Source organism: Bos javanicus, chromosome 27, assembly GCF_032452875.1.
Source record: "Bos javanicus breed banteng chromosome 27, ARS-OSU_banteng_1.0, whole genome shotgun sequence".
Taxonomy (NCBI): domain Eukaryota; kingdom Metazoa; phylum Chordata; class Mammalia; order Artiodactyla; family Bovidae; genus Bos; species Bos javanicus.
In genome coordinates, this window is record NC_083894.1 from 25,033,162 (window position 1) to 25,053,950 (window position 20,789).

At 38.5% G+C, this 20,789-nt stretch overlaps 1 protein-coding gene across 4 annotated transcripts; it reads left to right on the top strand.

The window, feature by feature from the left end:
• Positions 1–916: 916 nt before the first annotated feature.
• Positions 917–18,109, top strand: ERI1 (exoribonuclease 1). Of its 4 annotated transcripts, none has more exons than XM_061404377.1 (7): positions 917–1,179; positions 5,069–5,247; positions 6,492–6,702; positions 11,255–11,338; positions 12,678–12,787; positions 15,557–15,671; positions 16,971–18,109. In XM_061404377.1, the coding sequence occupies exons 1-7, from the start codon at positions 1,072–1,074 to the stop codon at positions 17,211–17,213; spliced, it is 1,050 nt and encodes a 349-aa protein (XP_061260361.1). In that variant the 5' UTR covers positions 917–1,071; the 3' UTR covers positions 17,214–18,109. The 4 variants fall into 4 exon arrangements, with proteins under 4 accessions (XP_061260361.1, XP_061260363.1, XP_061260365.1 ...); XM_061404381.1 differs by lacking the exon at positions 917–1,179 and adding an exon at positions 1,201–1,347; XM_061404380.1 differs by lacking the exon at positions 917–1,179 and adding an exon at positions 1,398–1,575.
• The last annotated feature ends 2,680 nt before the right edge of the window (positions 18,110–20,789 follow it).

Consider the following 20,789-nt stretch of genomic DNA (forward strand, 5'->3'; position numbering starts at 1 on the left):
GTCTAGGGCTAGTCACTACTAAGGCATGACACTTCGGGGGTCTCTATTGCATATTCCATTCAACAACTGTATTCAACAGTCTCCCCACTCTAGCTCCAGGGAACTCAAATGATTCCTTGTCCTGTGAGTTCTGAAAATTGTTTGGCTTACTGCTTCTCCATGATCTTTCCTGGCCTTGTGGAATAGTCACAGAACATATTCACTGATTTTTATTCAGTTAAAGATGCAGATTTCTGAAGCTTTTTCTCCATGAACTCGGCCTTATAAAATCCAACCAATTTGGTCTCCCCAAAATCCAATCCCCGTCTACTTCATTTGGTAAGACCTGTCTTCTCAGGGAGACCCTAGGCTCTGCTTAAGTTCCCCTTGTACTTGCAAACTGGAAACTGCCTCTGGACAGAGAGCCAGGGTCAACCCGGCTCATCCCTGGCTCATCTCATTTGTTTCTCTTCTTTCATGTAAAAGGACTGGAACTGCCTGCCGTCCGATGTCTGAAAACAGTTATTTTCACATACTTTGCTCAGTTTCTTAATAGTTCCAGACCTATTTCTTCTTGTCCAGTAGTGGGCGTCTTAAATGCCTTACGGAAAACGCAGATTGCTTTATAAATGTTATTCTCTGTGGTTAAAATTCACCTCTCTCAAGGGCAATCCTCGCTTACTTCTCAGGAGATGGTGATGGATCATTTCCTTTGGTGGTCTCCTCCAGGCACCAGAGTCCGGAACCTGGCGTAGCCTACACTCCGCGCCCGCAGCGTTCTGTTTCTCCCGCGCGCGCGCCTCCCTCCCGCTTGGCTCCTCCCATCTTTCTTTTTGCCCCTCCCTCCTCGCTTCTCCAGCCCCTGTCAACGGAAGGCCTCGCGTTCCGTGCGCCGGCTCACTGCGCCTGCGCGGCGTCTGGACGCTTCACGTTCCCGGAAGTGGGAGGTCTCCGCTCGAGTTTGTGTGGACGCCGCCGCGGGAACGCGAGCCCGGTAATTTTTCAACCGAGAAAGTCGAGGCTTTCGAGGTTGGCCGGGTGAGACTGAGCGAGTGGAGGCTCCAGCAGCTCCCTTCTGACGTGACACGCGACATGGAGGATGAGCAGACCCTCCAGCCTGGCGACGAGGCCGTGGCTCCCGCGCGGCGCGCGTCTCCCGGGTCGGAGTGCGGGGACGAAGCCCAGCGTCCGAATCCTGAGGTGAGAATCCGCCCGCGTGCCCCTGAATTAAGAGGGTTTCCCGCGGGAACCGCAGCCTGTGCGCCCTGGGACCCTAGCCCCGGCCGCCTTCCCTGGCCTCAACTCCGGGAGCCGTTCTCTGGGGATAGTTGTCATTGAGCCCTTTCTAGTCCCAGGTACCGTCTGGAAGTAAGTCAACAGCCCAGACGAACTGAGTGTGCGAACTGAGGTTTTAGACGTTCTGGGTGGGAATTCTGCTCTAAACTTGCTGAGTTAACAATCGGTTACACGGTTGCTGTCGTCATTCCGGGTAGCCCTAGACTGTAATTGGTAGTTTATGTTTTTAGAAATCTCACCCCAGCTCTAAGTGTATCACTCCTTAAGACCTTTAAGGCCATCTCCCAGCCTTGGCAGAAGGTAACTGTGCCTGTTGGCTGGAACTTCGTCTCTGGTTTTTGGACCATTTTACTCCTGCTTCGTATAAACATAATGTATGAATGATGTTGTTAATGATTTTGACAGCTCAGTAGTAGATCCTACAGTGACAAAGTTGTAAAGACGGTCTTAAAACGTCTTTAATCGTCTTCTTTGATAGGTATAATTATTGTTGACTAGCTGCAGACTGTAAATAATACCAAAACTGGTCATTTTCTATTAATATACAAATGCTGAGTGCCTCGTAGTGTGGGTAGTTGGAGGAGGCGTCCAGACTTCTGCTCTTTCCACCTACAGCCAATTCTCCACATAGCAGCTGGAATAATCTTTAGTAACATGAATCTGACTGGGTTTCTCCCATCCTGAATCTTCAGTTTGCTGGCCCCAGGACTTGGCTCCTTCCTCCATTGTTAGGTGTACCTCTTCCCTTTTGCTCTCAGTGGCCACCATCCTTGGTGTTATGGTGGGTGGTCTTTCTTGTTAAAGGTCTTTTGTGTGCTTTCTTTGCCCTGAGTCTTGGAACAGTTATCTGGTTCACCTTATGATGCTACTTTCAAAGAGGGCTCCGTATCTCTTCTCTCTAAAGAACCATTTCTACTCCACCATCCTTCTTCAGTTTAAGATACCGTCAATAACATCATCATGTGAGTTGGTACAAAAATAATTTTTAAAAGTTTATGTTTAATGAGAGTAGCGTGATTGAATACACTTTACTTTATTTAAATATCTTAAAACTTTGAGCTAAAAAAAAAACAAACTTTGAGCTATAGTGACTCAAGGCCTGAATCTGTGTTCCTGGTTGGTTTTAGTGACTGTCATATTTGTTAAAAACCTGTTGTTGGATGCTTTTAATAAATGATGATACAGTCCTTTTGTTTTCAGGCTTAAGTAAGCAAGTTTGGATTTCAGCTAAGTAAATTTTCGTTATATCAACAAAAGTGTTTTCCTAAATGAATAGGTATTACATTTTTATGTTTTTAATGAAGTAGGTTCAGATTTCATCAGAACTCTTCTTTGGGAAGGATTTTAATCAAGTTTAATTCTGCCTTTAATTTCTTTAATGTGTAGATTCGGAGGCTTTTTTAAAAAATAGGTAATGTGCAGGGGGTTTTTGGGCAATAAAATAATGGAAATGTTTCCAAAACATCTATTTCCTAAATGTTCTTGCCACAGAAAAGGTTTCTTTTGATCATGGTTGCTTCCATATTGTAAAGATACTCTCATTTGAGATAATATAACCTATGTAACCATTTACTGGGACATGTGAAAATTGCAAAATGTCAAAGTAGCATGAAGTTGAATATTCCTTCCTATACAGTGGAGTCTGTGCTTACTTTCCTCATTGTATGGCTGATACTTCATGACATTGGACAGATGGACTGAGACATTGGGGAGGGTGCCGTTGTCAATCCGTGTATTACGTGGTAAACTAACCTTGTGTTTTTGTAGATTCATAATACATATAGGGTTTTAAATACTTTCTGCTTCTTAGTGGATTGTCTTGAATGACTTTCTTTGGAAGTTTGTGTAGACTGAAGTTTGTGAGAACTGCACCTTGACCGTGTCCTGAACTTCACCGAAGGAGGAGGACTAGAGTTGGACGCAGGGGAGGAGACAGAACTTTCTTTATTGAAATCATGATTTATAACATATTTAGAAGAGGCCTCTTACGTGTGGGTAATTTTTGTAACTACAGTTTTAGATAAAAATAAAGCATGTGAGTAGGAGAGAGGACTTAACCAAAGAGAAAAGTCACTTAAATTGACTGAGACATCTGTTTTGGTAGGCAAACTGTTGTTCAGTGTAGAATCTAAATTTTAACCTGATTGAAGATGGAGTTTAAAATTCACTCTAAGTATAAAGACAAAGGATGAATTAGGAATCCTGATTATATTCTAATGATAAAGTAGCCCAGCATTGTAAATTTATTATTGCAAGCAAATTATTTTCTTTACCTTTAAGTCAAAGATCTGTGAAATAAGGTTTCTAAAACATTTCTTATCAAGTAACTTCAATATAATTATTCTTCACTTTACAGACAGTTCATACATTGGAATTCCTGACCTCTTCCTCAGAGGAGATGGGAGTATTTCTAGCACTGTCTGCTAAACGTGTGTTACAGTAAATGGAGAGCTAAGAGTGAGAGAGAGTCCCTGAGTCATCAGGATTGGTTCTGACTCGGAGACTGTGGCCTTTCCATGGTTATCCTTCCTTAATGTGTAATTAAAGTTCACATGGGGACAGTATGGTAAACTATAACTAACAAGTTTTGTATAGATTACTAGTAAACTCCAAAGTATTTTTGAAAATTCTGGAACATACCTAATATTTATGACATTGCATGTGGAAAATAACTTGTAAATGAATCTTTGGAGCTTAACATTTTAGTAATTTGGGGGTTACCTGTGGTGTGATTAGAGTCGAATTATGTCTTTCTCAACTTTAATTTAAGAAAGGAAGAACAATTTATAATGTAACTATAGTTCTCCTGAATAATCTCTCTCTCTCTCTCTCAGTGTGTGTGTGTGTGTGTGTGTGTGTGTGTGTGTGTGTTTAACTTTTGGAAATTGTGTGTTTTGAAACAATGTGTTTTCATCTTTGCTTTGGGTAATAACATGTTTTGGATTAGATTTCTGGCCATTTTATTTTTATATTGGCCAGTTTCTGTTAACTTTGTGAAACGAAGTCAGGCTAAAAATTCTCAGGAAGACACTCATTTATACGTGTTGAATGTTGTGAAAGTTTATTTAAAAATTGGTTCATTTGTAAATTTTAGAATATTGTTTGTGAAAAGGTCTAACCTTCAGTCTGTGATGGTAATGTTTATTGATAGCCATGGTAGGTATGGATTTGTCCATTATGGTGATGCCAGTGGTAAAGAATCTGCCTGCCAGTGCAGGAGTTGTGGGTTCAATCCCTGGGTCAAGAAGATCGCCTGGAGAAGGGAATGGTAACCCACTCCAGTATTCTTGCCTGGAACATTCCATGGACAGAGGAGCCTGGTAGGCTACAGTTCATGGGGTTGCAAAGTGTCAGATACCACTGAGCAACTAAGCACATGGTGTGTGTGGCATTGGGAACCTGATATACTTGATTTCATTTAATCCTTATAACGATGTCTCCCACCTACTGTTTATCATTACCAATACTAAATACCATTTGAGATACTTATTATTACATCTTGAAGATCAGAGGCTAATAAATAATTACCCAAGGTTATGCAACTAGTAAATAATCAGCCGGGGGCTCTGTCCTGAGGTTGTTCTGACTCCCAGCACCAGGGATATTTTTACTTAGCTTCTTTTCCTGTAAGAAGCCTCACGACTCAGAAGACAGCAGGGTAAATTGTTCCAGAAACACATCTTTATTCTTCCTATGCCCTTTTATTGAACATATAGCACAAAGAGGCCTTAATCTTTAAGATGCTTATACTAACTGTAAACTCTGTATATACCCACACTTTATTTTTTTGTAGAAAAAGCAACGGTGTAGACTTGATGGCCAAGAAACAAAAACATCTACGTTGATTACCTCCAGTGCAAATGATTTCAGTGACCCAGTTTACAAAGAAATTGCAATCACGAATGGTTGCATTAACAGAATGAGTAAGGAAGAGCTCAGAGCCAAACTTTCAGAATTCAAGCTTGAAACCAGGTAACTAAAAATAACTTTCAAATTGCAAAAGTAGTACACGTTCATCCTAGAAAAGCTTGAAAACACTGACAAAAATCATCTGTAATGATTAGTTATCAGCTGATTAGTTATCAGGATTTTTCATGGGTAAGATTCCTCTTCAGTGGTAATTTCAAAAGGAAAACAAAAGATTTCTAACAGTCACTAATTGGTGATGTGACCAAAATGTCTTCCTTGTCACTTCCCATTAGTTACAGTTTTTAGATCCTCTTATTTTTACTACCATTTTCTATTTGCTGGACCCTCTAGGACTCAACCAAGTAACAATGAAGGACTTTAGATTTTTTGAAGAAACACATACTATTTGATGAACCAGTGTGACTGCCTTTACCCACCATAGTTATCTGTTTAGAACAATCTTGTCCCACCTTCTGTTTGTAGAACATATATTTTAAAAATAACTGTAGGGACTTCCCTGGCAGTCCAGTGGTTAAGACTCTAAGCTTCCACTGCAGGTTCAGTTTCTAGTTGGGGAACTTTTATCCTGCATGCCACGCAGCATGGCCAAAAAAAAAAAACACCAAAACTGTAAAACTGAATCTCCTAAATCATATTTTACCCATGGTAAATTAGAAATCTTATTCGAGTTAAGAATCTGTTGACTGTGGCAGTGTTCTGCTGGACATGGTTTATTTTAGGATGTCTCCTAAATGAATTTGCCTAGTTAAATAGCTAAGGGGCATTCAACTTTATATACTAGGCTCATAATACCTTTAAGGTCACATGGATTTTTTTTTTTTTTTGAGTTATCTAACTTAAAAAAGCCAAAGCAAGGAAAAAGCATAATAAATTTAATTTGCCTGAATTTTTATTCTCTGAAATTTGTGTTTGGTCAGTAGAATAATTCAGTATTAATTTCAGTTTTTGTATCCTGTATGTTATCTTATTATATAAGGCAATAGGGCTAGGTAGGTGGTATATGCCAGCAAAGCTTCTGGTGTGAAAGACCAATATATAGTTTGTATACTGTACAAGAAAAATGAAAAATTACATGTGAAGGAAAATATTGATGCCGTATTAGATGTTCTGTTTTAGTTAGTTGGTTGCTGACTTAGCTCTGATTCCTGCTTTCTTTACCTTCATTTTGGCTAACATTTGCTAAGTTAGGCTGTGACTATCAGTGTTCAACCAGTGCCAGCAAGTAGGAGTTCACATTCTTGTCTGTAAAATTACTTAAGAGTTCATTTTATTCTTATTTTCAATAGAGGTGTAAAGGATGTACTAAAGAAGAGACTGAAAAACTATTACAAGAAGCAGAAGCTGATGTTGAAAGAGAGCAATTGTGCTGACAGTTACTACGATTACATTTGTATTATTGACTTTGAAGCCACTTGTGAAGAGGGAAACCCACCTGAGTTCATACATGAAATAATTGAATTTCCTGTTGTTTTACTGAATACTCATACCTTAGAAATAGTAAGTGAATTGTTATATTTTAATTTTTGTTTTACCAGCAGCTGTTCTGGGGTTGACTAGTAAGGTGGAGGATTCCATTTGCTGTTTTAGTTAGAATTCTAAAGAGGGGCTGTTTGCTCTTGATTCATTCTTAATAGATGAGCTATAATAATTTCAGAGTCTGCTGCTCTCCTTTTCCAGTAGCTTAAAAAAACACAAAACCCGCTGATGCCTGGCCCTTGTCCCAAAGATTAGTTGTTCTATGGTGGGGCCCCTAGCATCAGCTTTTTTTTTTTTTTTCTTTAAAGCTCAGTTGGTATGTAGTCAGGTTGAGAACTACTGCAGTAGACTACTGTATACTCTGATCTATAAAAATGCTAAGGTACAGAAATTACCTTTCAACTTAAAACCAGTTAGCTTTCTGATGAAAAGTTTATGGGTGAAACAACTCTTGTAACCTTGGCTTTTAAGCCATGTGACATACATGCATTGTTAGCTCAGGAGTTCAACAGGATCCCTCCAAATAAATGCCATTTGCCTTGTAAAATCTGACCAAGGATTGTAACTGCTCATCTGTACAGAGGTACCACTTTTATGGTATCCCCAGTTGCCACACACTGGGAATAAATATAAAGAGGCTTTGTGCATTAAAATACACAGCATTTTTTCCTTTGTGCCGTTTGAAGCCTCTTTAGTTATAGTCTTAATCAGCCCATTTAAATAATTCCTTGTCCAAAGCAGATTAAAGGTCAATAAATTAAAAGAAGGCTTCCCTGGTAGCTGAGCTGGTAAAGAATCCACCTGTAATGCAGGAGACCCTGGCTTGATTCCTGGGTTGGGAAGATCCCCTGGAGAAGGGAGAGGCTACCCACTTTAGTATTTTTGGGCTTCCCTAGTGGTTTAGCTGGTAAAGAATCTGCCTGCAGTGCAGGAGACCTGGGTTCAATCCCTAGGTTGGGAAGGGATCAATTCTACAGGTTCAGTCCCTGGAGAAGGGAATGGCTACCTACTCCAGTATTCTGGTATAATTAAAAGAAAAAATTTTAACAGTTATGAAAAATCATCTTGCATAATTCACTAGGTCTTACTTTCTCAGTGATGGATGAGGCGCTTGCTACTCTCCTCCCACATTTAGACATGAATGATTCATTGCTTTCTACTGTGTTGTTCCCATCACGTTGTTGTTCAGTCGCTCAGTCGTGTCCAACTCTGAGACCCCGTGGGCTGAAGCACACCAGGCTCCCTGTCCTTCACTATCTCCCGGAGTTTGCTCAGACTCAGTGATGCCATCCAACCATCTCATCCTCTGTCATCCCCTTCTCCTCCCACCTTCAATCTTTCCCAGCATCAGGGTCTTTTCCAATTAGTTTGTCTTTGCATCAGGTGGTCAAGTATTGGAGTATTGGAGCTTCAGCTTCAGCATCAGTTCTTCCAATGAATATTCAGTATTGATTTCCTTTAGAATTGACTGGTTTGATCTCCTTGCAGTCCAGGGGACTCTCAGGAGTCTTGTCTAGCACCACAGTTCAAAAGCATAGATTCTTCAGTGCTCTGCCTTCTTTATGGTCCAACTCTCACATCTGTACATCACTACTGGAAAAACTATAGCTTTGACTGTAAGGACCTTTGTTGGCAAAGTGATACCTCTGGTTTTTAATATGCTGTCTAGGTTTGTCATAGCTTTTCTTCCAAGGAGCAAGTGTGTTTTAATTTCATGGCTGCAATCCCATCACATACAAACTCGTCATTTTTCACACCATAAAAAGCCTTAGCTTGATGCCACTTCCCTGACAACTACCCTGTGTCTTTGTTCCTCTATAGCAGATTTCTTTATAAAAGTTATATACACGTTTGTCTCTGTTTCCTCCCATTCTCTTAAATCCCCACCACTTATAGATGTAATTTATGTATTCCATCCCATCACTCCACTAAAATCACTCCTCAGTGTCATCTTTGACCTTTACCTAAGTCCTGGTGGAACTGACCACTCCCTCTTTGAAACACTTTCTTCAGGGGACTGCCAGTACCCCTCATTGTCCTACATTTTTGCCAGCCTCACTGGGTTCCCTTTCACAATTTCCTTTGCTGTTTCCTCTTCTTCCAGCTTCCTAGTATTGGATGCCATAGGTTCAATCCCAGGTCCTCTTCTCTGTATATGCTTTCTCCCTTAATGAACTCACCTATCATCTAGTTCCATAGCTTTTAGAAATTCCATAGAAACTGGTATCTTCTGAATATATATCTCCAACCTCATCCTCTATCCAAAATCCAGGCTGTCACTTAACATCTCTACTTGGACATCTAAACAGCCATCCTAACGTGTCCCAGACTGAATTTACTGTCAACTTGTTTTATCTTCAGCCTTTCTGGGCTTGAGGGCTGGGAACTCAGTCTTTCTGCTTGCTCAATCACGAAACGTTGGCATCATCTTTGACTCCTTTTGCATCACACATCTAGGCTATCAGCGACTCTTGTTTGTTCTGCTTTCAGAGTGTTTCCAGAACCAGCCATTTAACTGCATTGCTATGACTGTAGTTTGAGCCCCATTGATTTCTTGTCTGGGTTTACTGCATTTGTTCACCATTTAACCAGTCTCTGCTTCTGTCTAAGGGCTTTCCTTGATAGCTCAGTTGGTAAAGAGTCTGCCTGCAATGCAGGAGACCCCGATTCAATCCTGGGTCAGGAAGATCTGCTGCAGAAGGGATAGGCTACCCACTCCAGTATTCTTGGGCTTCCCTTGTGTCCTTGTTCCCTACCGCCAATTCTCAATTTAGTGACCAGTGAAAGTTGCTCAGTCGTATCTGACTCTTTGCAACCCCATGGACTATACAGTCCTTGGAATTCTCTAGGCCAGAATACTGGAGTGGGTAGCTCTTCCCTTCTCCAGGGGGTCTTCCCAACCCAGGGATCAAACCCAGGTCTCCTGCATTGCAGGCGTATTCTTTACCAGCTGAGCTATGAGGGAAGCCCCTTTAGTGACCAGAGTGCGCCTTATAAAATGTAAGTCATATAATTTCATTCCTTTGCTCACAACTCTTTTATGGGTCCCCATTTAACTCAGAATAAAAGTGATATTCCTTTTACAATCTGGCCTCTAGTTACCTCTGATTACAGCGTATTGACCTGCTTGCTGCTTCTCAGAAATGCCAGGCATGCTCCACCCCCTCACCTCCCAGAACTTTAGCTCAAATTCCTTTCCTCCAGAGATCTTGCTGCTCATTTCCTTCCTCCCACCCATCCTTCCAGGCTTTCCTTCCTTCCAGGCCTTCCTTAACTCTTGCCTTCTAAATAAAGTCTAACTGGTTCTCTGTTCAGTCTGAACACCCCCAGACACCAGTGTTTCTGATCCTTCGTTTCTACTCTTATTTTTTAAGAACCTTCATCACCTTTTAACTTACTATGTAATTTATTTAAGTAATTACTCAGTATTTGGTCAATGAATGCATAGTTAGTTCTCTGGCATCATTCTGTTACAAATGTTAAATAATACCAGCTTGTAATGGTAAGAGATACTGGATTTTTTTTTTAAGATTTTCATATAAAATTATGAAATAAAATCCTGATACTTAAAAGGATAGACTTCATTTATCTAAGAAATCCAAGAGGTAGAATTTTTTCTTTTGAAATATGTCTGATAAGTAAAGGACATCTCTTAACTTTAGACGTTCAGATGTTCTTTGCTGTTCTTTCACTCTTTTACAATTATTAACTATTGATAATTCATCTGCTTAATAAACAGGTGTGTAAAAAGAATTTTGTAAACACTTATTTTTTCTTAAATTTTTAATCTTCTATTATAAGGAATATTCTTTGTCTTTTCCTTCATAGCTACCTAGTGTTAATAATTGCTGCCAATTGTCTTTAATTTGAACAAGTATCTTAGTGTGATCTGGTTTAGGGAAGCAGCATTGGGCTAAAGGAAGAAGCACTTAGATCTGAGCCTGATGATAACAGTTCTGTCCTTACTGAGTTCACAGAGTTGTTGTGAGCACAAAATAAGAATGCAAACGTGAAAGCTTCTTCAAGAGGTTAAACATTGCTAAAATAATCAGTGCTGTTACTATGCTTTAAACTGCTTCATGTCATATAGTTAAATTTTGATTACTCAGAATTCAGTTTAATGAAATCTTAATATAAAAATAAGATCTAATTAGGAGTGAATGAGAGCAGGAATCTGAACTAATTTATTGTAACTGCAAACTGGCATTTCTTCAGCATACTTTCTGTTATTTAAAAAGCTCTTAATATCTTCAACTAGAGGTTGCATTAATAGGCTTTACATTTCCAAAATATTATAAGCAAAATCATCAGTGTTTTGCTCCTCTGGTTAAACTTTGGTTTGAAGACTTCAGATACTTGTTCTGTCTTAAACGTTTGTAAAGTGTGAAACATAATTTTTTAATTAAAAAATCAGAGTAATTTGGGAATAGGGCATTATCCTTAAATTGTTAAAACTGTAGTCTCTGCCTTAACCACCTGTAAGGTTACAACCCAGTGTGGCTGATGTTGTCATATATTATGTCATGTATCTTAAGTCATAGAAATACTTCAATTTGCTGTCCTTCCCTTATAGGAAGATACGTTTCAGCAGTATGTGAGACCAGAGATTAACACCCAACTTTCTGACTTCTGCATCAATCTAACTGGAATTACTCAGGTTATCATTCTGTGTTCCTTTTTCTAGAGTTTGAAGGAAGTTTTGAAATTAGGGATTTATTTCATAAAATTATTGTTGTAAACAATTAAATGTGAGACTTTCCTTTCTTGGTAAAGATCTTTTGCTTTGTAATACTTAGAAAACAGGAAAGCACATTTTATACCTGATAAGATTTTTTTTCAGCCATTCCTTTTAAAGTGTTGTAATGATGAATCTAAGCATTTCATTTGTTTGGAGCATTAGTGAAGAAAGAGTTAAGTTACCATGCTGCACTTGGGGATGAAGTTTTAAAATATATCTGTTTACAACCTGGTTTTATATATAATGTAATTTTTTTTAGGTCTCTGATTTTTGGTTGTATTCTAATATGGCAGGCCCTTTGTCCATTTACTTAGTTGCTTTATTCATTCGTTCAGCAAATATTTGAGGGTGTGCTATAATATCTGCCGAGCTACAAGAGATACAGAAATAGTCAGGATAGTCTCTCCTCAGCTCGCTTAGCAATTGTAGGTTGGGGGAACTGACACAAAGAAACAGTGGTCACAGTATGGTTAGGAAGACTGATAGTCAGTGTTTCCTCAGGGTGTCATGGGCCCCTGTAGAAAGACCTTTCTCTGACAAAGGGAACGGAGGACTGTCCTGGGCAAAACTCAAGTTGGTGAGCTTGGACAGAGTCACGATGGGTAAACAGATGTAAAAGAATGACTGGGCATTTCAGGTGTGAAGGGCAGCACTTTTAAGTGCTTCAGGATGGTTCAGGTGTCTTATGGGCTGATGAGAAAATGGTCACAAATAAAGCTGAAGTAATAGAGATGAGCTATATCATGAAGGGTCTTATGTGTCTTTTTGTCTGGAAAGCCTTGGGGAGTGTTTAGAGGATTTTAAGTATGAAAGTGATGTGATGGATGATTTACATCTTAGGAAGATGGATGTAGTATGTTTTGGAAAGATGTGAGCTTTGAGGTGTGGAGACACTGTAGAGGGCCAGGGCTTTCAGCTAAGAAGAGATTCCCCTTTTCTCCCCTCTGGAGAATCGGGAAGCCACTAGGTTGAGGCCTGAAAAAAAGAGAATGCCTGCGGATGATCTTAAATCTTCATTTGGGGACGATTATATACTTCAGTTGAAAGCAGTTCCTAATATTTGGCTATAAACAATTTTTAATTGTCTTAAAATTGGAATTTTGGGTGAATCTTAGCCTAAGAAACCATAGAGTTCAAAACATCATAGATAAGACTGTGTCCTGTTCTTTCATGTCCCTCCAGTGTTTGTGTGCTGAGTATTTTGGAGGACTGCATGTAACTACCGTGATTTTTGTGTGTTTTACTCTCATATCCTCAGGATCAAGTAGACAAAGCCGATACCTTCCCTCAGGTACTGAAAAAAGTCATTGACTGGATGAAATTGAAGGAATTAGGGACAAAGTATAAATATTCCATATTAACAGATGGGTAAGTATTTAGGAAATTTATCTTAATCTGCTTTTTAAGATTAAAGATGTCCTTATTCATCTAACTTTTAGAATAACCACAGAAAATATTTCCTGAAGGAGCCCCCACAGCAGACAGTAGTTTTCCTTTCATATCCTTATCCTTAGTTAAATTTTTAAGTCCTTGGGGTCAAAGCATTTGACTGTGTGGATCACAATAAACTCTGGAAAATTCTGAAAGAGATGGGAATACCAGACCACCTGACCTGCCTCTTGAGAAACCTATATGCAGGTCAGGAAGCAACAGTTACAACTGGACATGGAACAGATTGGTCCCAAATAGGAAAAGGAGTACATCAAGGCTGTATATTGTCACCCTGCTTGTTTAACTTATATGCAGAGTACATCATGAGAAACGCTGGGCTGGAAGAAGCACAAGCTGGAATCAAGATTGCTGGGAGAAATATCAATAACCTCAGATACGCAGATGATACCACCCTTATGGCAGAAAGTGAAGAGGAACTAAAAAGCCTCTTGATGAAAGTGAAAGAGGAGAGTGAAAAAGTTGGTTTAGCTCAACATTCAGAAAACTAAGATCATGGCATCCGGTCTCATCAGTTCATGGGAAATAGATGGGGAAACAGTGGAAACAGTGTCAGACTTTATTTTTCTGGGCTCCAAAATCACTACAGATGGTGACTGCAGCCATGAAATTAAAAGACGCTTACTCCTTGGAAGGAAAGTTATGACCAACCTAGATAGCATATTCAAAATCAGAGACATTACTTTGCCAACAAAGGTCCATCTAGTCAAGGCTATGGTTTTTCCAGTGGTCATGTATGTGAGACCAGTGGTCATGTATGTGAGAGTTGGACTGTGAAGAAAGCTGAGCACCAAAGAACTGATGCTTTTGAACTGTGGTGTTGAAGACTCTTGAGAGTCCCTTGGACTGCAAGGAGATCCAACCAGTCCATCCTAAAGGAGATCAGTCCTGGGTGTTCTTTGGAAGGAATGATACTGAAGCTGAAACTCCAGTACTTTGGCTACGTCATGCGAAGAGTTGACTCATTGGAAAAGACCCTGATGCTGGGAGGGATTGCAGGCAGTAGGAGAAGGGGACGACAGAGGATGAGATGGCTGGATGGCATCACCGACTCGATGGACATGAGTTTGGGTGAACTCCAAGAGTTGGTGATGGACAGGGAGGCCTGGCATGCTGCAATTCATGGGGTCGCAAAGAGTCAGACACGATTGAGTGACTGAACTGAACTGAGGGGTCAAAGAAAGGAGCAAAAGAAATAACAGTCTGATCCAGGACTAGAAGAAGATTAAATATTAATATGCAAAATCTAAATGGTTTTATTGTTTTTATCACAACACTTCTTGCTCAAAAAAGTCCAAACTCTTCAGTCTGGCTTTCAAGGCTCTCATCTAATCCCACCCTACCTGTGTAGCCTAATCCTCCTGCTGTTTCTCTTTTTCACTCCAGTCAGGCTGACACATGAATCACAGGGGTTTATCCTTCCTCTGTGTATGCATGCAACTTTCCTCTCTGCTGGAAGGTTCCCTTCCTTCACTATTTACTTCATTACTCAAAGCCCACCTTGTGTTTTACTCCAGACATTATAACTCATGTTGATGTTTCTGTTGAAGTCTTACAGCCTCTGCAATAGGTACCGTTCATGTTGGCATCTGACTAAATATTCTGATATCTAAACTTTATGTGTGTAAGATTTATGTTTGCAAGGAAATTAACAATCCTTTCAGAGCAAGAGGTTTTGCAACGTGAGAATCTTCCATATTGCTTACTGTAGTGCTGAGCTTGAAACTATGCTTCATAAGCATTAGTTAAAGAAACAGTCAAGTATGGACATCAGAGCGATTAAAACAGGGATTAGAAATGGAAATTTGTGAAAACATTGATGAGCCTATTGAGAAATCTATTAACTGATTTTTGGGATAAATGAGTAGTGTCCCTGCTTAATTACACAGGTATCTCTGTTATAACATGGTGTGTGCAGTTCTATAAAACCTTGCATTCTGGGACAAATTGTTCAAAATCTATGCAATTTTGTAACCAGAGGACTAAAAAAAACAGTAATTGATATACCTCCAGAGATAATTTGGACAGTACAGGCAAGCAGCCTGGGGTCTATGGAAGTCACCTCAGAGGATGTTACAAGTACACAGAAGCCAGAGGATCGTGGGGGCAGGCACTTGTCTTTAATTTTCTTGAAAGTACTCCACTTGCCATTACAGCAGCTGAGTTGAGAAGTTTTCTTTTTTCTTTCTTACTGAAGAGTATGATTTCAACTGCTTCAATTCTGACTCCTTTGGCTGAGGAAAAACTGTATGAAGCAGCACAGTTTCCACATGATACAGTCAGGATTCTTGGTTTGTGTTGAAGAAGCATGTACTGTGGCAGAACAAATTGTGTTCTAACTACTTGACATCATCTGTGTTTCTCTCAAGTATTTTGTTCATTTGTTTGTAGTTTTTGTTTTATTTCAAAGCATACCCTCAAAGACCTTCCTAATGTGATAAACCTGGCATTAAAAGGAAGCTGGGTAATTCTTTAGAGTTGTGAAAAAATGCTCAAGAGGATAGAGGGGAAGTTTATTTTTGAGTTATTGTGGAGAAAAGAGAAGTTAGTTTTCTGAGCTTGATGTTATGTGTAAAATATAAGAAGGATGATGTATAAATAAAAACGAATAGAATGACTTAAGATCCTCATTTTAAAGAATGGTATGGCATGTATTTAATTCAGTTTTCTTTCCTCTTTCGACTTAAGTTCATGGGATATGAGTAAGTTCTTGAACATTCAGTGCCAGCTAAGCAGGCTCAAATATCCACCTTTTGCCAAAAAGTGGATCAATATTCGAAAGTCATATGGAAACTTTTACAAGGTAAGATTACTATATTGATTATATTGCTCTTGATAAATTTATTATATTTTGCATGTACATAAAGTTGTAATTTACTAGGGACTTTTCACAGAAAAAGATCATATAATTATTAATCAGATTCTAAATAGTTATGTTCATGTGAGTTTAGAAAAATAAGCTATCTTCCTCACTCAACCTGTTACTCAAACAGGGTAAATGTATACGTATTGTTGTTGTTCAGTTGCTAAGTCTTTGTGACTTTGTGACCCCATGGTCTGAGCTTCCCTTTCCTTCATTATCTCCCAAATTCTGCACACGCCCATGTCCACTGATGATCTTTAGTAACAGAGATTTGAAACTGAAATATATGGCTTGCTTCTGGAACAAACACTTCATACTGATTTTTAATTTTAGCAAAATTAATATGTGTGTGCAGTATGAATTTTTTAAAATACTAAATAATACTGCAGGTCTTAAATAGCAGTCTTCCCCCATGGCCCTTACCAGTACTGGTTCCATTTCTCCCAAACACTTGCAGTTTTTTAAGCTATTTCTTCTCATATTAACCTTCCTATTTCTAAATTATATATTTATGCTATTTCTTGAGTTTTCAGTCTGAGTTATCTGTTGAGTTCATGCAGTGGACAGCGAAGATTTAGCTCCATTAAAAAGCGACCATTCCTGCCTATCCTTCCCCTCCCTGCATCTTTCTAACCCAGTCACATTAGCTTTATAATCATTATTCAGTGTTTACATTTCTAATGACTGTGGAGAGTGTTCACAACTTTCAATCAGATTGTTTGCTTTTTTTGTTGTTGCATTTTAAGAATTCTTTATACATTCTAGATGTTAATCCCTTTTCATATATGTGATTTGTAAATATTTTCTTCCATTCTGTGGGCTGCCTTTTCCCTGTGGTGATAGTATCATTTGATATATAAAAATTATAAATACTGTCAGTCAATTAAAATAATACATTACAGAAAAATACCATGCAAAACAGTTTGTGTTAAAACAGTAGGGCTTCAACTTAGCTGTTCAGAACAATGTATTTCCTTTCATAAATAATTAAGTTACCAAGCTGCAAACTTTTTGTTTTATGGACTCCATCTGTTTATGTATATTTTTATTTAAAACTCTAAGATCATTTTTTTTCTAAGTCTGAGAATTTTATTTGCTTCATTTGATCTAGGAGTATTTGCCCTTTGCCTAAATTTTTACTATTTTGCCTATTACTATTAATTTTCGGCCTCTTATTTTCCACTTCATTGAGACTTACAAAATACTAAAGAATTATTCACTGAGCTGTTCGTGTTTCAGGTTCCTCGAAGCCAAACTAAGCTGACAATAATGCTTGAAAAACTCGGAATGGATTACGACGGGCGGCCCCACAGTGGTCTTGATGACTCTAAGAACATTGCACGAATAGCAGTTCGAATGCTGCAGGATGGATGTGAACTCCGGGTTAACGAGAAGATGCATGCGGGGCAGCTAATGAGTGTGTCCTCTTCACTACCAATAGAGGGCACTCCAGCGCCACAAATGCCACATTCCAGAAAATAACAGCATTTTTGCCCTTTTGCCTGTGGATCACTCACTGTAACTGGAGCTGCTACAAAGAGGTAGCAGATGAATACCTATTGAATTAGTCCTGCAGTGCAAAATTTAAGCACCTTAAACATTTAAAATCTTATTACAATAATAGGTATATGCATACATATGTGAACAGATTCCGTGGGAGGGCATATTGAATTCCTTGTCACCAGCACTTTTGATATGAGCAGTATTTGTTACACAGTAACAGTTCCTGCTTAGAATTGAATTTTATAATTTAAGGTGTCCAACATGTGTTCCTTTGGGTTTAAAATGCAAAGGTTTATTGGCTCTCCCCTTGAATGTCATATCTTACTGATGTTAAAATACGTGGTGTATTTCTACAGTAACATCATTAGATCAGATCATTTCTTCAAAAGCAGAAGAGATCCGAAAGGTGGGCCTTTATCTACTAGCCTTTGGGTTTTAAGAATATCACAGTCCTTTTGATTTTTGAAGCTTATTTGTGAACATGAGCTGTGAGTGGTAAATTTCATAAAGAACTTAGTAAACATATCTGTCTGTGTTTTGTTTTTTGTTTTTTCTTTAATTTATAACTGGAAGTCTCGTGATAGGTTATAAGATCTGGTTAAAAATTCTGTTACTGATGAGGTCAATGGAAAGTCAAAAGAAAATCTCATTTAAAGGAATATAAGGGCTACAGCTTGAAGTTTATAATATATAGATAAATCATTGAGGTCTTGGATTTGGTTTTTTGGTTCCTCTCCCTCTTGTGACATATCTGCCCTATTTCTTAAATCTAAGAAACCATGCTTTGAATTAGACTTTCAAGGTCACTACTTAATTTTGCATTTGTATTCAACATTGTGAGTGAGGTTAATAAAGTCGAATAATACTTTCTACCATATCTTATGTTTTTATTGTTAAAAACTGATTTTACATAGTGAGTGACCACCAAATGTTGAAAAGTTCATTCTTAACTAATTCTGAGACCAAAAATGTGTGTATATAGTTGAGAAAGTGAAATTCTCCTAATCTAGAAATACTTATTTTCAGAATTGGATTTCCCACTGTAACTTTCCTGAAACAATTTCATTAGCACTGCTTCTTTTCATTCACTTCCTAATAGTAATTGTGATGCTACTTTATTTTGATGGTTTATACATTATAATCAAATGAATTTTATAGAGGTCTTCCAACCCTGATGCATAGGAGGAAAGTAGGCATTTTTCTTGGTATAAGAATTCTCCACAGAGTGCTGTAGGTTTTTAACTTAAAATAATGAATTCCTGCCTCTGAGGAATTATAGAGTCACTATAATAAAGAATAATTAGAGGATAACAGAAAGCACAGTGTATGTGATGCCCTTAGACATACAGATTATAGTAAAACAAGGACGTCTAGGTATCTTCAGCTTAAACAGTAAATTCTTGGGGCGGAAGGGATATATGCTAAGATTTTTGTTAACACAAATAGCACCATACAGTATACCATGAAGTATTACTGGACATTTTAAAGAATTTCCTTCAAATGGTTACAGAGGGACCATGCCAGGGCAAAGTATTAATATTTGGAAACAGTAAGTCACCAGCAAGGTGTGGATGCTGGAATGTCCAATCACACTCCCTAGGCAATTTTTCCACATAACCACCTCACTGTAGAATTCAAATTTATGCCACAGCAAAGCTGGAGTCCTCTCTCACCAACTTCCAGATTTGCTCACAAGAGCTGAAATTTGCAAGGGAGAAATCCGAGGAAAGCAAAGAAATATATTAAATTGCCTTCCTCTTTTGTTTTCAAGTCCAGCTGCTAATCTATTTTTCTTTTTGCCAAGTATCAACAAGCTCATTTTATATTTCATTTTATATATATGTATTTCTTATATATATATATTTCTTTTTAAGACCTTCAACAATATAAGCTCTCAGTATCCTTTTGGCTCAACTGAATGTTTTATCTGGTGATTCTTTACTGTCCTGACTCTTTTTAAAACTTTATTGAGGAATAATTGAAAAATATGTATATCAGATCAGATCAGTCAATCGTGTCCGACTCTTTGCGACCCCATGAATCGCAGCACGCTGGGCCTCCCTGTCCATCACCGACTCCTGGAGTTCACTCAAACTCAGGTTCATCGAGTCAGTGATGCCCTCCAGCCATCTCATCCTCTGTCGTCCCCTTCTCCTCCTGCCCCCAATCCCTTCCAGCATCAGAGTCTTTTCCAATATATTTAAGTATAAACATGGTGATTTGATACACATTATGGAATGGTACCAATATCATGATAATTGGCACGTACATTGCCTCATATAGTTGGCTTTTTTTTCTTTTTTTGATGGTGAGAATGCTTGAGGTCTTCTCTTGCCAACTTTCAAGTACTCAGTACCATATTATTAAGCATGGTCACAATACTATACATTATACCTTGGAAATTATTGTTTGTGTAACTGAAAATGTATATCCTTTGACCTACGTTGCCTCATTTCTGCCATCTTCAGCTCTTGGCAACCACCATTCTATTGTCTGTTTCTATGAAGTTGGCCTTCCATAGTGTTTGTTTTCTCCATCTGGCTTATTTCAGTTAAACTTCCAGGTTGATCCACATTGTCTCAGATGGTAGGATTTCCTTCTTTTTTATGGGTCAGTAATATTCCTCTGTGTGTATACGTGTGTGTATACCATTTTTTCTTCCCCCACGGTATCTTTTGAGTTCCCTTTTGACTTTGAGCCATTAGTTGCTCAGAAGTATATGTATAATTTACAGTTACATGTGAGTTCACTTACGTGAACTTCCCAGCTTTCCTTCTGTTACTGATTTCTAGTTTCATACTGTTGCAATCAGAAAAGATAACTTGGTATGATTTTTAGTCATCTTAAGTTTGTTGAGACTTACTTTGTGACTTAACGTATGGTCTATCCTGAGAATGTTCCTTGTGTGCTTGAGAAGAATAAGTACAGGTAATACTTCAGAGATAGTGCAGGTTTGGTTCCAGACCACTACAATAAAGTAATTGTCACAAGAAAGTGAGTCATGTGAACTTTTTATGTATGTTTACACTGTAGTCTACTAAGTATGCAACAACATTATGTCTAAAACAATTTAAACATGGTATTGCTAAAAAATACTAGTCATCATCTGCGCCTTCAGTGACTCTTTGTTTTGTTATTTTGTTGGTGGAGGATCTTAGGTTGATGCTGATTGCTGACTGACCAGGCTGGTATCTATTGAAGGTTGAGGTGGCTGTGACAGTCTCTTAATAAGAGACAGTAATGAAAGTTTGCCACATCAGTTGACTCACAAAATTATTTATCTGTAGCATGCAGTGCTGTTTGACAGCATTTTATCCACCTTTCAAAACTGGAGTCAGTCCTCTCAAACCCTGAAACTGCTTTATCAACTATTATGTAATATTCTTAATCCTTTGTTGTCATTTCAACAGTCTTCACAGCATCTTCACCAGGAGTAGATTCTGTCTCAAGAAACCACTTTCTTCACTCATCCATAAGAAGCAACTTCTTCCCCACTGGTTTTATCATGAAATTTCAGCAATTCACATCTTCAGGCTTCACTCTTAACACTAGTTC